Source organism: Pelodiscus sinensis, chromosome Z, assembly GCF_052426305.1.
Source record: "Pelodiscus sinensis isolate ZL-2025 chromosome Z, ASM5242630v1, whole genome shotgun sequence".
Lineage (NCBI taxonomy): Eukaryota > Metazoa > Chordata > Testudines > Trionychidae > Pelodiscus > Pelodiscus sinensis.
The window spans coordinates 38539819-38559971 of NC_143085.1; the positions used below are offsets into that span (position 1 = coordinate 38539819).

General features: G+C 40.7%; 1 protein-coding gene across 1 annotated transcript in view; it reads right to left on the minus strand.

Annotated features, from left to right (window-relative positions):
• Window positions 1–1097: 1097 nt before the first annotated feature.
• Window positions 1098–20153, minus strand: part of PITPNB (phosphatidylinositol transfer protein beta) — a 77846-nt gene continuing 58790 nt past the window's right edge. Inside the window, exons 9-11 of the mRNA XM_089775283.1 lie at window positions 9010–9120; window positions 8014–8136; window positions 1098–2998 (exon numbers count right to left, since the gene is read on the minus strand). Coding sequence (XP_089631409.1) covers window positions 2948–2998; window positions 8014–8136; window positions 9010–9120 — 285 coding nt within the window. The 3' untranslated portion in view covers window positions 1098–2947. The remainder of the gene's footprint in view (window positions 2999–8013; window positions 8137–9009; window positions 9121–20153) is intronic.

The window sequence follows — 20153 nt, forward strand, 5'->3', positions numbered from 1 at the left end:
AAGCTGCAGGACCTTATGGGCAGCCGAAGCCCAAATGTCTACACAATTTTTCAGCCCCAGCGTCTTAAGCCCTGTGAGCCTGAACCAGCTAACCCATGCTCGTGACAGGTATTTTATCCCTGTGTAGATGTGCCTTATCAGGACAAGCATGGGAATATGAGCACAATCAAACCAACTCAGACTTCCATGGAGATTGAGGTATCCCCAAGGATGCAGTGGGAGTATAGCGGCTTCTCCCAGCCCCACACGGCTGTCATTACAGTCTGACATGAGAGAGAAATCAATGGCCGCAGACTCTACCACCTATCCCTCTGTTCATTTTCTCCACAACACTCTTCAAATGTGGAAAACATCCTGAACTTCGGGAAGTCACTATCATTTCTCCTTTAAATCCTTCCTGAGTAGCCTCTCCTGCTGTCATGGCTCTGGAAACCTGCCAACTATTGCCAATTAAAATACACTTTAAAACAAAATGCAACACAAGTGTAAGCTCACTGAGGCATGGAAGTGGTCTTCCATTTCATCTACACAAACACCTAGCACCCTCACACAACACACAGAATTGTTAGAAGGAATTGCAAAGAAAATAACTGTTAGGAGGGAACTCGCCATGCTTTCTGTACTGAGGTGGAAGAAATTTTGGCTCTGTCCACATCAGTGAACACACTGTTCTAGTTACATCATGGGGTTGCTTTGGGATGGGGAGCTAACACTGATCAAACACATTGCTCATTTTCTGCTGTAGCCAGTGCCATGGTTTCCAGACAATTCCTAAGCTGAACAGCTAAAAATAAAAGGATCAGTTACCAATAGGAAACACAAAATGTAGCACTGTAGCAACATATTTGACCATTATGCTCTGCAGCCATCCATAAGAATTCACCTAAATATTTACATGACTCAGTTTAGATTCCAAGTATTTCAAGGCTTTCAAGCATTTGATTTTTTTTCCTGCTTAGCTCAAGTGGCTGAAGAACATTAGATTTTTAACCATCTCCACATATGGAGAGTTTCCATTAATCGAGAAAATGAAAATGATAGCAAGATGAGCAAGCCACAATGTAACCTTAATGATACCTAAGACATGACACAAAGGATATTTTATGATAAATTTATTTAATTAAATTTAATTGACTGTTTTATTGTAGTTCATATCAGACTGCCAAAGTAAACTAAACATTTACATTCACTACAAAGTTCCTTCAAATTTTCAAAGCTAGTCCAAAAAAACCCATGGAAGTGATAAGGGTTCCTTCCCTCCTTCAAACGTATTCTGGCTCCCACTGGTGAAAGTGGGAGTTACATTCCTGGACTGAAAAAAAGAGAACGGAGCCCTTAGTTTCACAAATTGGCAAAAACCCTCCTTGTAGCAAGTTATATAAACATGGTTTAAAAGTTTTTTTTTACAAAACCAATCTTCTGCTGGTGCAGAGAATAGACGTCCATTTTCATTGAAAGCTGCGGAAAGACAATCCAAAGACTGACCTTTGTAGCATGAAGATAGTGAGGCAAACAACAATACAGTACAGATGTATAAAAAAAAATCCACGTCCACTTGTCTGCTGTCATTGCAGATGGAATGGACTAGGTGGGCTAGTCATACTCCAAAGCTGATCTGCTTCACTTGAAGTCAATGAGTTGTCCACTGACCGTAAAGGAAGAAGAATCACTCACGCTATCCACTAATTAAATAAGCAATTATTCCCAAGTGTCTAGTGGGGGTGTGGGGCTGAAAAACAAGATAGAGATCCTTCAGCAAACCTCTACAGAGGTTTCTGGGAGGAAATCTCACCTAACTAGTGATCCTAAAGTAATTTCCTGATTTAACAAGCATTTTGATAATATATATATATATCTCTATATATCTATGATATGTTTCACTGGAATATTTGTCTTTAAAAAAATCATGAAGACCACTTCCTATTTGAGAATTATCCAAAAAAGGCCTTTTTTATACCATCTTTACTTTTATATCTACTTCTAATAAATCAGTGAAACAAGTCAGATGCTACAATTTAAACTTTCATCATACCTGAAAGAGAACATCTTTTTTTAAAAGTGAATTTTCAACATGAAAAGAGCTAAAAGTCACCATTATAGTCCACTGCGTAATCTGTGTGAAATCGAGACCATTTGCATAGTTTCCAAACTGAAACTTTGAAAAAAAATAATTTATTGTAAGGAAGTGCTACACCTCCAATTAAACTACACAGCCTAAAATATTCTTTAAAGGTTCAACACCAGTATTGTCAGTTACTTTGTCTGAAAGCCTCCTGGAAAACTGTTTAGTTCAAACTGTTATAAATCAAAAGCCATTTTTTCCTTAATTTTGCCAATTTTTAATGAAAACATTTGAATTTCAATGTACAAAATTCTAATAAAACAGGTGATTTCTTTCAGCAAGATGGGTAAGAGTTGGGCCATTGTTATATTCCTCCTTCAACAGCAAAAGTCTTCCAATTCTCATTAATAGAAAAAATTCTTCTGATTTGACTGTTAGATGACAATCCAAAAATAAATAGTTATAAATACACTGAGAGTTCCTATTCCAAAATCACATAGGGAAAACACAAAATTGAAAATTTATTTATCACCATTTGTTTGCTTATAATGAGACATAGGTATATTATAGCAGAGTGATTCAAGAGGGAAATAAAACAAAGGTAGGGAATAAATTGGTCCAGTACTGACATTCGGGAAACATATCAGTTAGCATAATTCTGCAGTCAATGTATCCTTTAAATGACACTACTCAGTCAATCTGTATTTGCTTTAGGTATTTATAATGAAAGCAGTTTCCTTTGCATCTTTGCTGAAGATAGGTATAGTGGAGAAACTGTAACAGCCCCTCAGTATGCGTGTATGTATATATAATTATATACAGATAATCATGCATCCACACACACATCTGTTTATCAACACTGCAAGTGACAGGTCAGATCCATCATCATTCATCATTGGCAGCACTGGTTCCTCTCACTTGGCCTTGATTACGTAACTGTAGGAAAAACAAAAGATACAGTAAGTGCTTACAGCTACTCAAGCAAAATGAAACTCTAAAAATGCAGATTTTACTAATTCATTAAGAAAAAAGGTTAGTGCAGCACAGTCAAACCTTCACCAGCATTAAGCTGGATGATCCTGTATCAGTTCAAATTCTCTAGGGAATCTTTTAGGTTAGAAACTAGTTTGTGACTAGAACAGCAACTGAGATATCAAACAGCAGAAAGGAATCACAAGTACAAACCACACCCATACGCTGGATCTGTGAGATTTGAAGTCAGCTGCAGATACAGGGTCCACCATTAAAGGCATGTGAGAAAATACTCAAACTAAGAAATATCAATGTTAAGGTACTGGGTGTGAGCATGAAGGGTTGCACCTCTGAAGACATTCATCCCTGGCAGCAGCATTTTTAAGGATTTTTTTCCCTTGAACTGGTGTTCCCTCCGTACACCCATTTCAAACCATAGTTTTTTAAAATTCAGCTCTATTATCTTTAACTGCAAAGAGGGTCTAACAAAGCAGCAAAATGTCACTTTGTTCAGGAAGCCCCTGCAGGCTTTAGCATTTAAATGCCCTGAAGGTCAAGCACAGGTCAGGAGACAAACTGTAGAGCCTGAACTTTGGGCTTTTGCACCAGACAAGCACAAAGCGTGATGTGACAGCTTGCTTTGCAACACGAATAACGCACCCTGCTGACTGAACTGACCATGTGCCCACAGCCCATCAGGATGCCAAATGCACACTGAAGGTGTCACATGAATCCCAGCCTTTGGGGTGCTATTCTTCTGTTGATTTGGTCAAAGCAGGGGAAGGAGGAAGAGTTCAGTGCCACGAAAAGCATCTGGAGACACCATTTTAGAATATCTGATCCAACAGTAACTCCCATCACCAGTAAAGATTCATCTTTTCCTCCCAGGAATTCACTTACACAGCTTGATTTTGCCTCTGAACCTACAGAGGATTCCTCTAGACGTCAGCAGCCACTGTGCCTCGAACGGAACCCTTCTTACGCATCTAAATGTAAAATAAAACTGTAAGCTACCAAATAAAGAACCTGTCACGAGGTTATTAGGAGAGAACTAAATTGCTCAGAGCCAATCCCAGATCCAGTGGAAGATTTGAGGCGGCTAGGAATGAGGGACACTTTGTAGGACAAGAAAGTCAGCCTGGTAAGGTACTGCTGCCATATGGAGATGCAGTCCCTCTGTTCCTAAGGGCCATCTGAGGACTGAATTGAACTGTTTGGAGCATACAGCACTTCCACTGCTGCTCAGGCCTGAGATGGACCACGGATTGGGCAGCTTCAAGCTGTTTCGTTCTTCTGCCAGACTAAACCCTCTCCATCAGTTGACCTGTTCAGAGGACAACTGATAGGGTTTAGTCTGGCAGAAGGCTCTGGGTGTCCACAGAGTCAGACATATAGAAGACAAAAATAGAGATAAGTACAGAAAATTGTGAACAGTATGTTAGGTAAGGCTAGAAGCCCACTGAATAGGGATGAGACGAGGCAGCCAGGAAGCAGCAAACAATGGACAGTAGAGGAAACAAAGACCAACAATAAAAACTGATCAAGACAAGGAACTGGAAAGGCAAAAAAAACCAGAACATAAAGGAGCAGAAAATCTAATGAAGTAAAGAAAAGTAACAGAAATGAAAAAGAGAAAAGATTCTAAAGAAATCAAATAGTAACAGAAAAGAGAACACAAAACTGCCAACTCAATTAAAAACAGGCCTTGTTTCCTGAAATTGTTTCTTGGGAATAACATGAAACTGCAGAAGTCAGTGAGTTCCAGGACTGTATCCCTGAAGAAGCTGTATACTGCTCAGGGGTGGAAGCGCAAGGACATTCCTATCATGCTGGGCATCCCAGCACTGAGTCTCTTTCCTGTTAGTGGTCCAGGCCCATAACAGTAAGAGCCAACCTTGAATTGTTTGAGATGTAGCAAAGTTACCATTTATCATAACATTTCAGCAAGTGGCTATTTAAGTGTGGCATATGAGGAGCAGAAATTCCTTTGGGACAAAATTAAAAGGAATGTTCAATTTCTACTGTGGATGGCACAATGAGTGTTTACACTTTATAGTTAGGTAATTCTCCATCACTAGGATACCTCTATCCCAAAAATCTTCTTGGAATGTATGTTTTAGAGATGCCTGAAGATACCTCTTATATTACTTTTTATGGCTTTTTCTTTAGTATTTCAAATAGCAGGACTCAACCTTTTCTACATGGATAGTCCAGCTACAAGACCACATTTCACCATTTTAAAGAGTCACCAGAGAACACATTTGAAAAAAGTGATTTCATAAGTTATGAGGAGCTTTCAATGTACTAAGTCTTGACACACAACTATCTGCTTAATTCTGCAAAGAATAAAAGGGGAAGTAGAAGTCAGCTTCCAGGACAGACACGATCCTTAAAACAAAGATGACGTTAAGAGTTATAGCCTGAAAACAAGAAAACTACACTTAACTTCAGTATGGCAGATAAGAGCGAATGTACAGCAAATACGTTAGGAATTAAAGTAGTTGCAAGTAGAATGCCAAAGTGTAAATAGTTACATAGCAGTGAACACAAACCAAAAAGTTACTGGTCACTTCTCTTCAGCCAATGTCCTTTTATTCCCTGTTAGAGGAAAATATTCACACGATAGCATGTACTTCTGGAAGTAAAAGGTCAGGGACCACATTTGCTTTATGTGAAACATTTGTGAATTTGAACATTTGATCTTTGAGATCACTTTTACAAAGTAAAAAAGCAGTTGCCCATTCCCAAAGACAAGCATCAGCAGTGCATGCAGACACACAAAGAGGATGTTTTCCATAGTCTGAGGATTGTCCTACACATATCTGGGATGTGCATACCTTATACTATATTTCCCTCTTTCCCAGAGAAACAGGGTGATGTCTGGCTCATACTAGACCATAACAAGCATCCACCTCTATATTTGCATCTAGACAGGAAGGGTCATAAGCAGTGGGAGATAATCCATCTTTATTCAAAAAAGTGTTGTGGGTTTGCCAAAGCAGCCCCTTCTTCTTTGGCTAGCTTGGAGAGGAAGGATATTTTGCACTTAGCTGTGTTAAAGCAGGTTATTTTCCCCTTGGCTTAAAAATTAGAAAATATGGGAAGACATTTAGAACCTGGAGTAAATAGACTGAATACATTTCTTCTACCCACTCCTACAGGGTAAGTAAATGGGGCAATTAGCCCCTCATCTTGCAAATATACAGTTGAACATTGTCTGAGTAACCAGGCATAATGCTTCTGAGCCACCTTGATTGTGTTATTTTGCTAGGAAAAAAGCTTACTGCAGAGAGCCATTGTTGTGCAGAGTGTAGCCGTACTCATGTGGCCTTTGGAAACTGCCTCTGGAGCTTGGTTGGGTTTGTTGCCATCTACAGGTCTAAAAGTAGGAAATTCCAGTGACCTTGTATTATACTACTGCTGTTCAGGGACAGCGAGGCATTTAAGACTGCTCAGAAATATAGCAGGTACTTAAATAGCAAAGGTAATCCAGGCAACACTCAATTGTGTGATCAGAAAAAAGTCTAGAGAACCTTCAGTCAATGTGACAGAATTGTCCACTCTGAAACCAATTATCTGTAGTATATTCAAAAACAGAAGGTGTTTTGATCCGACAGTACACATTTCTCAGTATCTGTGGCTACGGATAGTACTTGATATTCCATACAACATGACATGCAAGACTATGTGTCCATCCAGTCGTCTAAGAATCAAGTGTCTTGTAAGGGTAAGCAGAGTAAAGATTATCTGGCCTTTTCCTGCTAATCAGGGCCATTCTCAGGGACTCCTATGCTAAAATATAGATTCCTACAGCCTCCAGAGCATAGCCAATCCCAACCCATGGGTAAGGAGAATTTGGTGGGCTTGAGTTCATGGGGATGAGCAGAAGCATCTCTATTCCTCCTCTAAAAAACGTTCCTACTCAATGCAAACAGCAATGCACAAGGCTGAACTAGCTACACATTCCCAGAGATGGAGGAGTCAGAGGTAGCACTGGTATCAATACTAAATTAGTCTGCATCGCCCGAGCAACAAAATGTATTGGAGTACTACTAATATCAATATTGGGTCTGTAGTGAGAAAGCCAGACTGTTCCAGGATCTCTGTCAGCTTAAATGTGCTGAAGTCTTACACCTTTATTACTCTGCCTATCTGAACAGAACCAGAGTTCTTGGAAGTTCACTACACATCAAAGGAGTGCAGGGCAGTAAGGCAGTCAAGCAAGCACCTTACAAAGCTCAAAGTGAGGTTTGGGAGACGCTAAAAGATCTGAGTCTCAGAACTTACAAAGACAAACATTCACAGCAAGAGAATCACACCCTGAAAAATGACTTTGCAGCAGAAAGAACCTTTCCTATCTTGTTGTGTTCCTCAGCGTCAGAGAGAGGGAGAAAACTGAATGAAGCATGAGAAGCACTCACAGCATCCAAGACACAGAGGGAGGTAACACGCAGTTCTTGTTAATTTTCTAATATGAGATTTTTTCAGGGCTGGGTTTCTCAATGTCTATCACAATCATCAAGACAAGTCCAACTGACCTCATGTGACACAAACTTACTGCCAGACATGTCTGAAGGGGAAGACAACCAACCCAAATTACAACTCAAAAATTAAACACCACAAGACACTTACAATGCAGAAGTGAGGTGACAGCAACAAGGTTCAACTGACAAGAGATAAAAATGGAGCTGGGGGATGGTTTTGCATGAGGTATATAATACATATTTAAAGAGATGCTCAGTGCCAACATCTAAAACATGAAATGTTTACATTTAAACTACTCCTGGATCTTTACAGCACAGTACGCAGAAGCTCCAAGAGAGTAAGTCTATGAAAGAGATCCCATGAAGAAGAGCATAGCATTTTTTTATTCACCATTATCCCTGGCAGGATGGAGAAAAGCAAATAATGTAGCCTTTGTTTATAGCCCCAATTATCTCAGAGTGTATATTTAAAAGCAGCCCTCAAAGCATTCTTACCGCTTCCAGCTCTCGTTGGGTTTCATCCTCCATTCTCCTAATGTCTTCCATAGTCAGATCAATCCACTTGTCAATCCAACAAAACAGCTGGCGATGGAAGTTGGTAAATATCCTCTTTTCTTGCTTTAAGGAGGCAAAGCAGCCCATGATATATCAATAAATGTCTTAAGGAGAATTGTATTAAAATTTAAAGGCTATTGCAAGCTATAATGTCACACATTCTTTAATTCACAATGCTACTATTTGGCCTTCTCAGACTCCCAAGTTTGAGTTAAAGATTTCAACATCTTTTTTCTGGCTCTTCACGAGGAAAATGAAATGACTTAGTAATAACTAGTTGTTTTAAGTAAGAAGTTTGCCTATTTTGATACTTGAGAAGGGTGTGGACTCATTTTCCAAAATACATTTACTCTACTGACTTGGATTATAGACAGAATAAATATACTGTACCACAAAGGAACTAGGACACTCATGCACAAGCTATACAGGAACAGCATCCACTTAAAAAGCCCCAAACAACAAAACACAGCTTCTGTACAAGCTCAGTAATAAGAACATTTGTGGTAAAATAAAATGATAAAGAAAATGGCATTGGGAACTCACTAATTCATGCTTTTTTTGTAGCATTAAATCGAGGAATTACAAAATGAAACTTAACATCTACCAATGACACAGTTTAGAGCTGCACCACTACTTTTGTCAGGTTATGCTCTTATTACCTGAAAACTGTATTACATACAGTCCTCCAAATACTTATTCATGTGCTTAACTTTACTATCATCAATACTTCTGCTAAAGTCAATGGGCCTACTCACAGCAATCAAGTTAAGAGTTAAGTGGTTACAAGTTAGGAACCTTAGAAGCCAATGGTTTGATTTGCTAAGGTGAATGTATCAGTGTCTTTACTAACATTTCATTTTAACAGAAGAAAAAATTCCCAACTTTTCACTTTTTTTTTTAAACTATGCCACAGTGTATTTAATAACCAGCTCTTACCTTCTGGATAAAGTTTTCTACTTTGTTCTGCAGTCCCCACCATTTAAATTTGATAGTCACCAACTTGTAAGCACACATTTTAGGACAGTCTTCATCTGCTGCTAGCTCTTTCTGTTTGTGGAGAATTGGAAGAAAAAACCCATTATCTTCATTTAAGGCTAGTGTTTGAATAAAAACTTGTTGGCATGGAAATTTATAAAGGCAAATCAAACAAACTTCAGATGTATCAATCCATTTAGTAGTATTATTTCAAATCCCCATTTTAAATGCTTAGGTAACGGTTATATAGAACTTGGAACATGCAGCATGCCACAGATTAATAAAATATTGTCAGGTTATAAGACATATTTTAAAAACATATTTACCTCTGTTACCATTGTCACAACACACACATGACAACGGATTCTGAAATAATTTACAATTACATTTCCTTGTCATGAGTTATGCTAACAGCTTTACATTTAGTTTTCCAGCTTGGACAATGAAAACAGATTACTGTAGTGGGTATGGTTTTGGCTGAAGTCAATATTAAATCATTTGCCCTTTTGGTTCTTTAGTAGTATAACAATTCTAGTGGGTTAGACACTACAAGGGAGTATTTGTTGAAAATACTTTCACTCACCTGAAGAAAGATTCATGTAAGTGTTTTTATTGGTTTTGTAGCAGCTTATTTTTCCACACATTTGACCTGACAATGTCCCATTAAACGTTAACCTCCATTTGACGTGTGGAACACTGAATTTATGCTTGAAACCCCAGTTAGATTCTCCAAATTTTGTAACACAAAAATCCATCGAAAACAGCATGAAGCCCAAGAACCAAGGCAATTTTGCAGAAGACTTGTTAGAATACTGGTATCTCACACCTATTGTGCCTACACTATGCAGTAGACAGATATGAGTCATACCCTCCTTTTCCTAGGAAACAGTACTAGAGTCAGTGTCCCATTACTTTATATACTCTGTATGTGTTTGCATTTGAATACTCATACCTTTGGCTGCAGGAGCAAAGCAGACAGGGGCACGCCAAACTCCTTCATGGCCAGCAATACTGGCAAGTAGCTATTAGTTTTACTGAGACCTCATCTCACGGGGATGGCAGAAAGAGGTTCAAACTCATGGATATGGGGAAAGTGAGGCCCTGCAGGGGACTGAACTGGAGCAGAGTGAAGAGTGCCACACCATCACCTGTTCTCCCAGCAGCAAGCCATGTAGCCGTTGGGAGTCTGCAGTCAGTGAGAGCAGCTGGATGGAGGCAGTATATCCCCTAACAGTCTCTGTGGGGAGCACCTCTGATGAACAACTCCTGCACTCAGCTTACTTGTTCTCACTGAGGAGCCTGGACTAGACAAACTGAAGACTTTACACTAAGTTGTTCCATGAGCGGGCAGGAAAGTTGCGACATTTCTGAAGGTGCTAGCCCATCACTTGTTAAACTGCCATCAAAACAATTTAGCCAATTAGCACACTTTCAAAATGAAAATATAAGGGACAACGCTGTAACATTCTTTACAGAAGCAGAAAACTCTTTTTCAAGAAACTGGGAGCGAGTCTGTTGGAAAGAGACAAGACAAACTGTCCTATAACCATAACTGAAAAGCTATTATTGGGACTTCACAGTATCTGCCTCCTGCAATGCTGGTTACATCAAAATGTAAGCAAGTGGTTGGTGGTGACAAATAGGCCCATTCATTTTCTTCCTCCAACACACAAACAATTTTGTATTTTTTAACATTACACAGTGATTCAGGAGAAATTTTGGGGTCAGGCTAATTACAGATAAATCCTGCTTTCAAGTGTAAAACACTGCACTGACATGGCCAAGATTCCAGCTTTAAGCTGTAAACACCTCAAGGAAAAGGAGGTGCATACTATTTAAAAAAGTTAAAAGATGAGGAAAGACCTCCCTTGGTCTCATAGGTATAGCCATCCAAGACCAAAGCAAAGCAATTTGTGAGGTTTTATTTTGTAGCAGTTTATTAAGTAACAAAAGCATTACACTGCATCATAAAATATCAATTACTTAACAAGGCCTGATTAGAAGAGAGTTTCAAGCACAAGCTTTCTTTTCCACAGGATTAGTCTGCATAGTCTGCATGCGGTTTTCTTTTTACTTGCCTAACAATTTAACTCTGGATTTTGAATTTACACATCTGACAGCAATTCTGTGGTGAAACAAAATTCGTTTTTTTTTAAATCTGAAGTTATAGGTGACTGGTATTACCCAGGAAGAAAAAAAATTCAAGATTTGGGATATATAAAAATAGTCACATTTCTACTAGGGATGTAATAGGATAATTGTTTACACGGGGCAGCAGACAGCTCCCTGAAAGCTGGCAGGAGCCGGGAGCCAGAGATGTAACTGCTGTAAAATTTCAGCGGTTACATGGTAACTCAACCACCCGCTTTTTAACATTCCTAATTTCTACTGAAATCTTTGAGTATCAATCATGCTTGACAAATACTGCTTATGCTTTTAATTACAATTTAATTAAAATATTGCAGTTTAGAACTATATGAATATTCCCTGTGGGCCAGATGTGCTGTTGCTGTTCCTTAAAAAACCCACAAACCTACTATGGCACTGACTATCAGCCCTTAGAGCATATCTACACTGGGCAGTTATTTTGAAATAACTCTCCTTATTTTGAAATAAGGTGAGCATCCACACAGCGAGCCAAATTATTTCAAAATAACGGGTGTTCTTATGTTTGTTATTACAAAATAATAACCCCTGCTTCTGATGAGGAATAACACCTATTTCAAACTTGTTATTTCGGAAGTTATTATTTTGAAACAATCTCATAGTGTAGACATAGCCCCAGACACAACAGGATGGAAGGCTATGAAGACAATTCCCTTCTCACACAAGAGATGGTCTCTCCTTACGAAGAGTAAGGGGCTGAAGTGAGGAAGCTCTCTCTGCTACCTGCAGTGGGGACAGAAGATAATCTTCTTCACCACTGTCACAGCTCAAAACTACAAGAGTGCGGAACAAAAAAATAAATACATTCACAAGGACTCTTTACATTACCTCTTGATCCCAGAAATGTCAGTCAGGCCCTTAAATAAAAAGCTGCTAATGTACTTGAAACCACTCAGCTGGATGGCCTGCAACTGCAAACCCAAAGCATTCAGCTTCTTTAAGACTGAATAAAAGCCTGTGGGACTGCTGTGTGTCCTGCCACCTCACCCTCACTCTGTTCCTAGAGCTTGCTGTCACTGGAGGCACAGAAATATGTTTTTTTTAAACCAACATACCTACTACTATCATACAACTTACACTGACTCCTTTAAGGAAGTGGTGGGCCACGTGCAGGTCACTGGGGCCCCACTTGTCACCCGCAGGCTTCCTGTCACCCCCTCCCATCTACGTGCCTCTTGCGCACCAGGGCACTGGAGTCCCGCACTGCCTTCTCCTTACCCTCTCCCTCCTGGCACTTTTGGAGTTTTGCGAATCCGCTGACTAGAGCTGCATCTTACTCTTCCACCTCCCTCCAAGAGTTGGAATGCCACAATCAGCTGTTCTGAAAAATATGACTATCACAAAACTGGGTATTTTATTGGGTTATTCCTTACTACTAAGCACTTAGAAGTGCCTCCAGAGTATTTAACATACATTTTATTTTTGTTGGGTTCCTTAGATTTCATATGTCTAAATTTAAATGTAATCCAAGAGGCTACATTATGTTTTTAATTTTACAATGCATATTAAGTTACTCTGTGGTATGCAGAAGGGGCTCCAGGGAAAGTAATGTATATTTGGGTTATATAACTTGTAGAACAGCAAGCAATCAGTATATGAAGCTCACAAGTTCTCATTTATTTTATCTATGGCCAATACAGGAGTAGGACTTTTAAAATGTGCAATGCCAAAATAGGCTAAAATTAATTTTTGAAACATTTTTAATATATAGCTCACTTCTTGCAGACAGTTTTTCTGCTAAACTTTTTCTAGGTATGTAAAATATAGGGCACACTAGAGCTAAATTTACTACACCAGTTTCTCACTAGCACTCTGGTATCAGTAAGTTAAGTGGAAATAAGTGTATACAGAACTGATTCATATGTTCTGTTTATGAAGAGAAGACTTAAAATCCAACTTTATGTGCTGAAACTGCAACAAGCTTAAACCCAGGCACCATTAGGAGAGGGGGAGTTAGAGAAGTAGCCAGTCTCCAGCACTCAAAAATCAGAACCTAAATCATGAGTTTGGCTTAAAATAATGACATTTTAAAAAATAATAAATGTTGAGTTATTTTGCCTTCTGAGTTGACTCCCTATAGTTTTCAAGTTTCTATGCAACTGTGAGGGCTAGTGGGTTACTTTTTAGAAGCTGAAGCTTTATGGAATAAACCAAATATTGTAGGACTCAAAATGAAGTAATGATGTGGAACTACTAGAGTTTATGTTTCCAGAAGACAGAAGTACAGAGAAAACACTGGAACAAGAATGCAGAGGGAGGGAGAGATCTATTTCTCCCAGTTTGATCAAGGTGAAGTGTTTGAGTTACTTTGTTCAGAACAAACAACCTTAAAGACTAACAAATTTATCAGGGCATAAACTTCTGCAGCTCACTTCATCTAATTCTTTCTGATTCTGTCATCTGACTCTTTCACTTCATATACCTGACAAAGTGAGCTGCCCTAATAAATTTGTTAGTCTTAAAGGCAATGGTGGGCAAGAGTCTCTCCGCGGCCAGATTCAGCCTTCCAGGCCACATGAACCAGTCCATAGCCACCCTTCCGCTCCCCTGCCCTTTGGACAATCGAGACATGGGGAAGTGGGAGCACACGAAGACTCATTCCATCCTGCAAAGGGAATAGAATCAGAAAACACTAGATCTTGAAGGGACTTCGAGAGATCATCAAGTCCAGTCTCCTGTCCTCATGGCAGGACCAAACACCATCTCTGACAGGTGTCTGTCCAACCTGCTCTGAAATATCTCCAGTGATGGAGATTCTACAACCCCCGTAGGAAATTTATTCCAGTGTTTAAACACCCTGACAATAAAAGTTTTTCCTAAGGTCCAACCTAAACTTCCCTTACTGCAGTTTAAGCCCATTGCTTTTAGTCCTATCCTCAGAGGTCAAGAACAACTATTTTTCCTCTCCTCGTCGTAACACCCTTTTAGTTACTTGAAAACCGCTATCATATCCCCTCTGAGTCTTCTCTTTTCCAAACTAAACAAGCCCAATTCTTTTATTCTTCCTTCATAGCTCATGTTCTCTTACCTTTCATCATTCTTGATGCTCTTCTCCGGACCTTTTCTATTTTCTCCATATCTTTCTTGAAATGTGGCGCCCAAAACAGGACACAACACTCTAACTGAGGCCTAATCAGTGCTGAGTAGAGCAGAAGAATGACTTCTCCTGTCTTACTCACAAGACTCTTGTTAATGCATCCGAGAATCAGTGTTGTCAAAAAAAGCAAACATATCACACTATTGACTCATTTAGCTTGTGGTCCACTATGACCCCTAAAATCCTTTTGGCAGTGCTCCTGCCTAGACTATCACTTCCCATTCTGTATGTGTGAAATGGATTGTTCCTTCATAAGTGGAGTACTTTACATTTGTCCTTATTAAACTTCATCCTATTGAACTCAGGCCATTTCTACAGTTTGTCCAGATCATTCTGAATTTTGACCGTGTGCCCCCAAAACTCTTGCAACCCTTCCCAGCTGGGCAACATCTGCAAACTTAATAATCATACCCTCTATGCCATTATATAAATTGTTGAAGATATTGAACAGAACCTGTCGCAAAACAGACTGTATGTGGAACTCCACTAGTTATGCCCTTCCAGTAGGACTGTGAACGATTAATAACTACTCTGAGAATGGTTGTCCAGCCAGTTATGCAACCACCTTATAGAAACCCCATCTAGGTTATATTTCCCTAGTTTATTGATAAGAAGGTCATGCAAGACCATGTAAAATGCCTTACAGACCGTGTCCACCACTTAAACTTTGATCAGGGCAGGAAAAAATTCCATCTTAATAGGTCACCAATAAACATTCAGGACATAAGGGAACACATGAGATTCTGACATGTCCATCTTGCCCACATCTAGAGTGCACTAATTCTCAGAAATTATGATGGCCAACTTGTGGCTTTGTATAGAGACCGGCACTTTGAAAGCAACAAGGAATTTAACTGGCAAACAAACATGGCTGAGACATTACAAAGCATTGGATAATCAAAAGGAAGGCCATAGTCTGTTAGCTCAAGGTGCAAGTCTGCTGTTAAATATATTGAGGCAATTTGGAAGCACTGGAACAGCACAAAGTCTGGAAGGGTTCTAAAGCTATGGATCACTGACAGTCAGACCCTTTTCCTTCCCAGATCACATTGCTTAGACGCAGAAGATGGCTCAAGCAAGTTATCCCCTCCATCGCTCCCAGGCACCACAATGGGCAGGAAACCCCCACTTCCTCAACAAGGGAGGAAGAAAACTCCGCCCAGGTCAGGCCTTCTAGTCTCAGAGATCAAAAGATGTGCCAACAGTCCATCCCCATCATGGTATAATAGCCTTTTCTTGCTGTACCTCAATGGGTAGAGATGTTACAGAACTAACCCTTGGTATACATGCTTTAGGCAGATCTACACTACCTACCAAATTGGCAAGCAACTACCGATCCAACAATGGTTGATTTATCCCCTCTAGTACAGAAGTAGTACATTGACCACCATGCCATGCTGCATTCCATTTCCCACCAATTGCTATACTCCATCAGAATGAGAAGCATAGGTGGAGTTGACAGGAAAGTGCTAGCTGTCGACTTACAGCAATTAGTAGAACTAAGTATGTCAACTACAGCTATGTTATTCATGTAGCTGACGTTGCTTAACAGATCAATGGCTCACTGTAGTGAAGACTAGGCTTTAGGATACAACCTTTAATTACATGATCACATACAATTTTTCCACAGTACCACTGTTTCAACATGCAAATATAGGATGAACAAAGGGACAAGAACTAAAGGTTGTGTAAACAACTATAAATCTGCAATTACTTAACTTCCAAGTGTTTGACTTTGCAACTTCAATCTTTTAATGTGCTTTTGTATGTAATATAAATACTCTGATTATATATATTGTTCTCTAATAATTGGTGAAGCTCTATAAACCAGGTCCCTTCTGTAGTTGAAGGAATGGCACTTTTGATGCAAAATATAACATTGGTTACCATTCTGAAGAGAGAAAACGTGAAATCCACATAACAGAACTTTTTAACTGGTGCATACCTAGATAATCATGGTAAGGAAACTATTATAAATCATGTTCTCTTTTAGAGAGACAAGGGAGTGAGGCAATGTGTTTTACTGGACCAACTTCTGTTGGTGAGACACAAAAGCTTTTGAGCAACGCAGAACTCTTCTGCAGTTCTGGAGAAAGTACTTAGGTTCTCCTGACTTCCATGACTTTTCAGCCTATGTTGGCATAACTTATGGCACTCAGAGGCAGGAAAAAAAAACAACACACCTGAGTGACATAAGTTACCCCTATCACAGTGCGTGTGTGCACAGCGCTGGTTCGCTGGAGAGCTTCTGCTGCACGTGGAGGTGGTTTTATTATACTGTGGAGAGAACACTGTTGGAATATAGCGTATTCACCAGAGGTCCTGCAGAAGCACAGCTATCTTAGTACAGCTATGCTGTTGCTGCACTGTTCCTATAGACATGGCCTCCAAGTGTCAGCTAAATACAGGAAAAAAATGTTAATCAAAAGCAAATAATGGTGTCCTGTTGGGTCCAGGAAGTTGATACTAGTATGGTAATTTTCTAGACTGGAGTTTAATGTATAGATGGTCGTATATGGATTATGGTAGAAATCTGAGGGAGTTTAAGGTTGTCTGCGGAGAGGATGTAAATACATTGATGTAGCTCAGGTATACCATTGGATTTATGGTGCATTTGTTTAGAAATAATTCTTCTGGATGGCCCATACGGTCAAGAAAAAAACACATGTTAGAAGAGGATTACTGTAAATATATTGTGGCCCAGTGTTGTTCCATTATTTTTTAGTATAAATGCACTAAGACTAGCTGATTAAAATGCTAGGCATTTACTGCAGTAACACTTAAATAAAATACATGACACCTCTAAAGAAAGAGTTTTAACGTTCAAACCAGTGGCTCCTGATGAGAAAGACATTTTTGCTCAATATGTTTTAAACAATCTACAGTTAAAAAAAGAACGTAAAGAAAAACCTCCAGAGAAAGCACTGAATAAATCCTTTTTCCCTTGATGCCCCTGACTTCAAAGGTAGGATGGATTAATCAATCATTTAATGTTCAACATGAAGCCAACTATCAATTCGCAAGATTTCATTTCATATTTTTCACAAGTTATTTACATTAAGTTCATGAAAATATCTGCAAACTGGCCATTACAACAAAATATCCATATTTTATTTCAATTAATATTTCATCATTTAAGAAGCTTAATATATCCAAACTGTCTTAGTGTAAAGCCAAAGCCTGCTACTGCAAAAATGATTCACATAGGGATACTGGTATCAGTGTGCCTTTGAACATTATGAACAAACTTTGGGATTCTTTTTCATGCCATCAGTAATACTGAACTTGATACTAGTATGGTAATTTTCTAGACTGGAGTTTAAAGTATGGATGGTGGTATATGGATTGTGGTAGAAATCTGAGGGAGTTTAAGGAGTTGCACACTTGTTTAAAAACAGCTGATGTAGTTGGACTAGTAAATACAATTAAATCTAATGTCCAGATAATTTATCATAAGAGATGGGCCACAGGCATTCTTTGTGGAAATGGAGGCAGGAAATACTGCTCCAAACTAATAGCAGTACATCAGAATTATAATTTCTCTACTTTTCTCTGTGTTTCCCTAGGACACTGAACACTACAGAGTACTGGAAAGCGTGCATGCACGCATGCACACGGATTTCTCCCACTCTGGTTTTTCTATAGTGCCTTTTATTGTAGAATCTGAGCACTGAAAGGGATGATTAGATTTGCATGCTGAGCTCCAAAAGGAGTCTGATTTTTGACCATTTCCTAGAGCCTGGTTAAACTAGATTATACACACACATTTGTTATCACGGGAAACTTCTGCAAAAATAGGCCTTGCTGCATGCGCAAAAAAAAAAAAAAAAAAAAAAAAATCAATCAGCCCTTAGGCTCAATTTACTCTTCTCTGGTATGTGATTCTACCAGTTTTGTCAGTGAATGGAAAATGCCTTCACCAACACTGTTTTTCTTCCTTTGCCTGGAAGCAGGGAAGTTACTTTGTACAGTAAACTTCCGATAATCTGGCACCTTTAGGACCCAGGGGGTGCTGGATTATCAGATATGCCGGACTATCGGAAGGGGGGGCTATGAGGGGTCTGGGGTGGGGTAAGGATGGGGGGGGTGTCCGTGCTGCGGGACCAACCTGGCAGCACCCCAGCTGCTCTGCCCCGGGCGTCCCCAAGTCAGCTGCTCCTGAAACTGACCAGCGGCTGACTCAGGGAAGCCTGGGGCAGAGCAGCTCCAATTGTCCAGCTGCCTGGAGCACTTCCGGGTTCCAGGTGCCGGACTAGCAGGAGTGCTGGACCACTGGATGCTGGACAACTGGAGTTTTACTGTACATTGCTAATTTACTAAAAGGCACCTTATTCCCTGGACTTTACTGAGGCTATAGAGAAATTAAGTTGATTTTGCAACTAATTTTGGGTGATGCACCAACTTCTCCTGTGCAAATACAAGTCACTAACTGGCCACGAACACCTATCCACATTCATGATTCGTGGCAGTGGAAAGTCTTTGCTGCCAAGTTACACATTTCAACCACAATAGCTTGATGTTTTGAAGTCTCATTTTTTTCCTCCTGGGCAACAGCTAGTAACCAGTGTTAGTATTTTGTCCCACAAAATGGGGTACCAAGCATCAACTGCTGAAATCCCTCTCCTGTGAAGTCCACTATACAAGCACTCATTACTGAGCTAATAAGCTGCGGCAATACTGAGACAAATACGCAATAACTTTACAGGGTCTGCACATGTCAAGGGATCCACTCTTTCACCATGCTGTAAACAGGATACATCTGGTGTCAGCAACACTTAGCATGCACACCACAAGTGGCATGCGAGCCCATTTCTCGTGGTATGCGGGGCAGGAGCTCAGTCCCACCCCTTCCCACTACACAGCCAGGAGCTTGTGCTGTGGTTCCAGTCTCAGCCACACAGCTACAGGCTGGAGCACTAGCTCCAACTTCCTGCTGGGGGAGGAAACGAAGGGGGAGGGTTAAGAGGCGCACACATCCCTGGGGCTGCCCCTGTCCAGCCTAGGTGTGCAGCTCCCATGAGCTAAGGGGTTAGCTCCCCTTCCCCTCCCCCGCACCTCTTCCTGGCTTACAGGCTTCTTGCTACAGGAGGGGCCAGGGTTGGACCTGCTCTGTAGGGCCAGGGCTGGGCAGCCAACACATATGGCAAGCCAGGCTGCTCCCCGCGGGCTGTGCATGGGGGGTGGGGAGCCCTTTCCCCAGCAGCCCTCTGCACCTGGCTGGACTGGAGCCATCTCTGAGCAGTCCCAGGCTCTGCCTGCCCCAGCCCAGGAGCTGCAGCCTGCAGGCAAAGGGCTAGTATAGGCAGGGAAGAGACTCCCCTCCCCCCCCCCGCCTCTCTCACCCCAGCACTGCTGCCCTATCAATGAGTATGCTGGAGGCACAGAGACGTGGGGGAAAGAAGATGCAGGGGCAGGATGGGAGAGGAAAGGGGTTGCACTGAGGGGCATATAGCGATGTGGGGAGCAAGGCTGGAGCAGAGGGAACGTATGAGTGGGGATACAATTTGCAGAAGCTGCATTTTTCTTTTACTCCCCACTTCTTTGCCTCCTGCCCCCAACTCGTTATTTTGCTGCATTCTCACCCTCACCTTTTCTGCGTCACTCCCCCAACCTCTACCCACCCCCAAACTTCCTCTCATACCCCCACACCCTCTCCTGCTGCCAAACTCCCTTCCAGACTCTACCATCCTCATCCCGTCCTGCATCCCTGTACCACTTGTTGGCAGCCCTGTCCCACACATTGAGCCCCTCGTTTTTGTTCCCACCCCAGAGCCTAAGGGGCTCCATAAGATCCACTAACTCTGGAACCCCAGAAAAGTAAATCTGGCCTATGGGAAGCCCT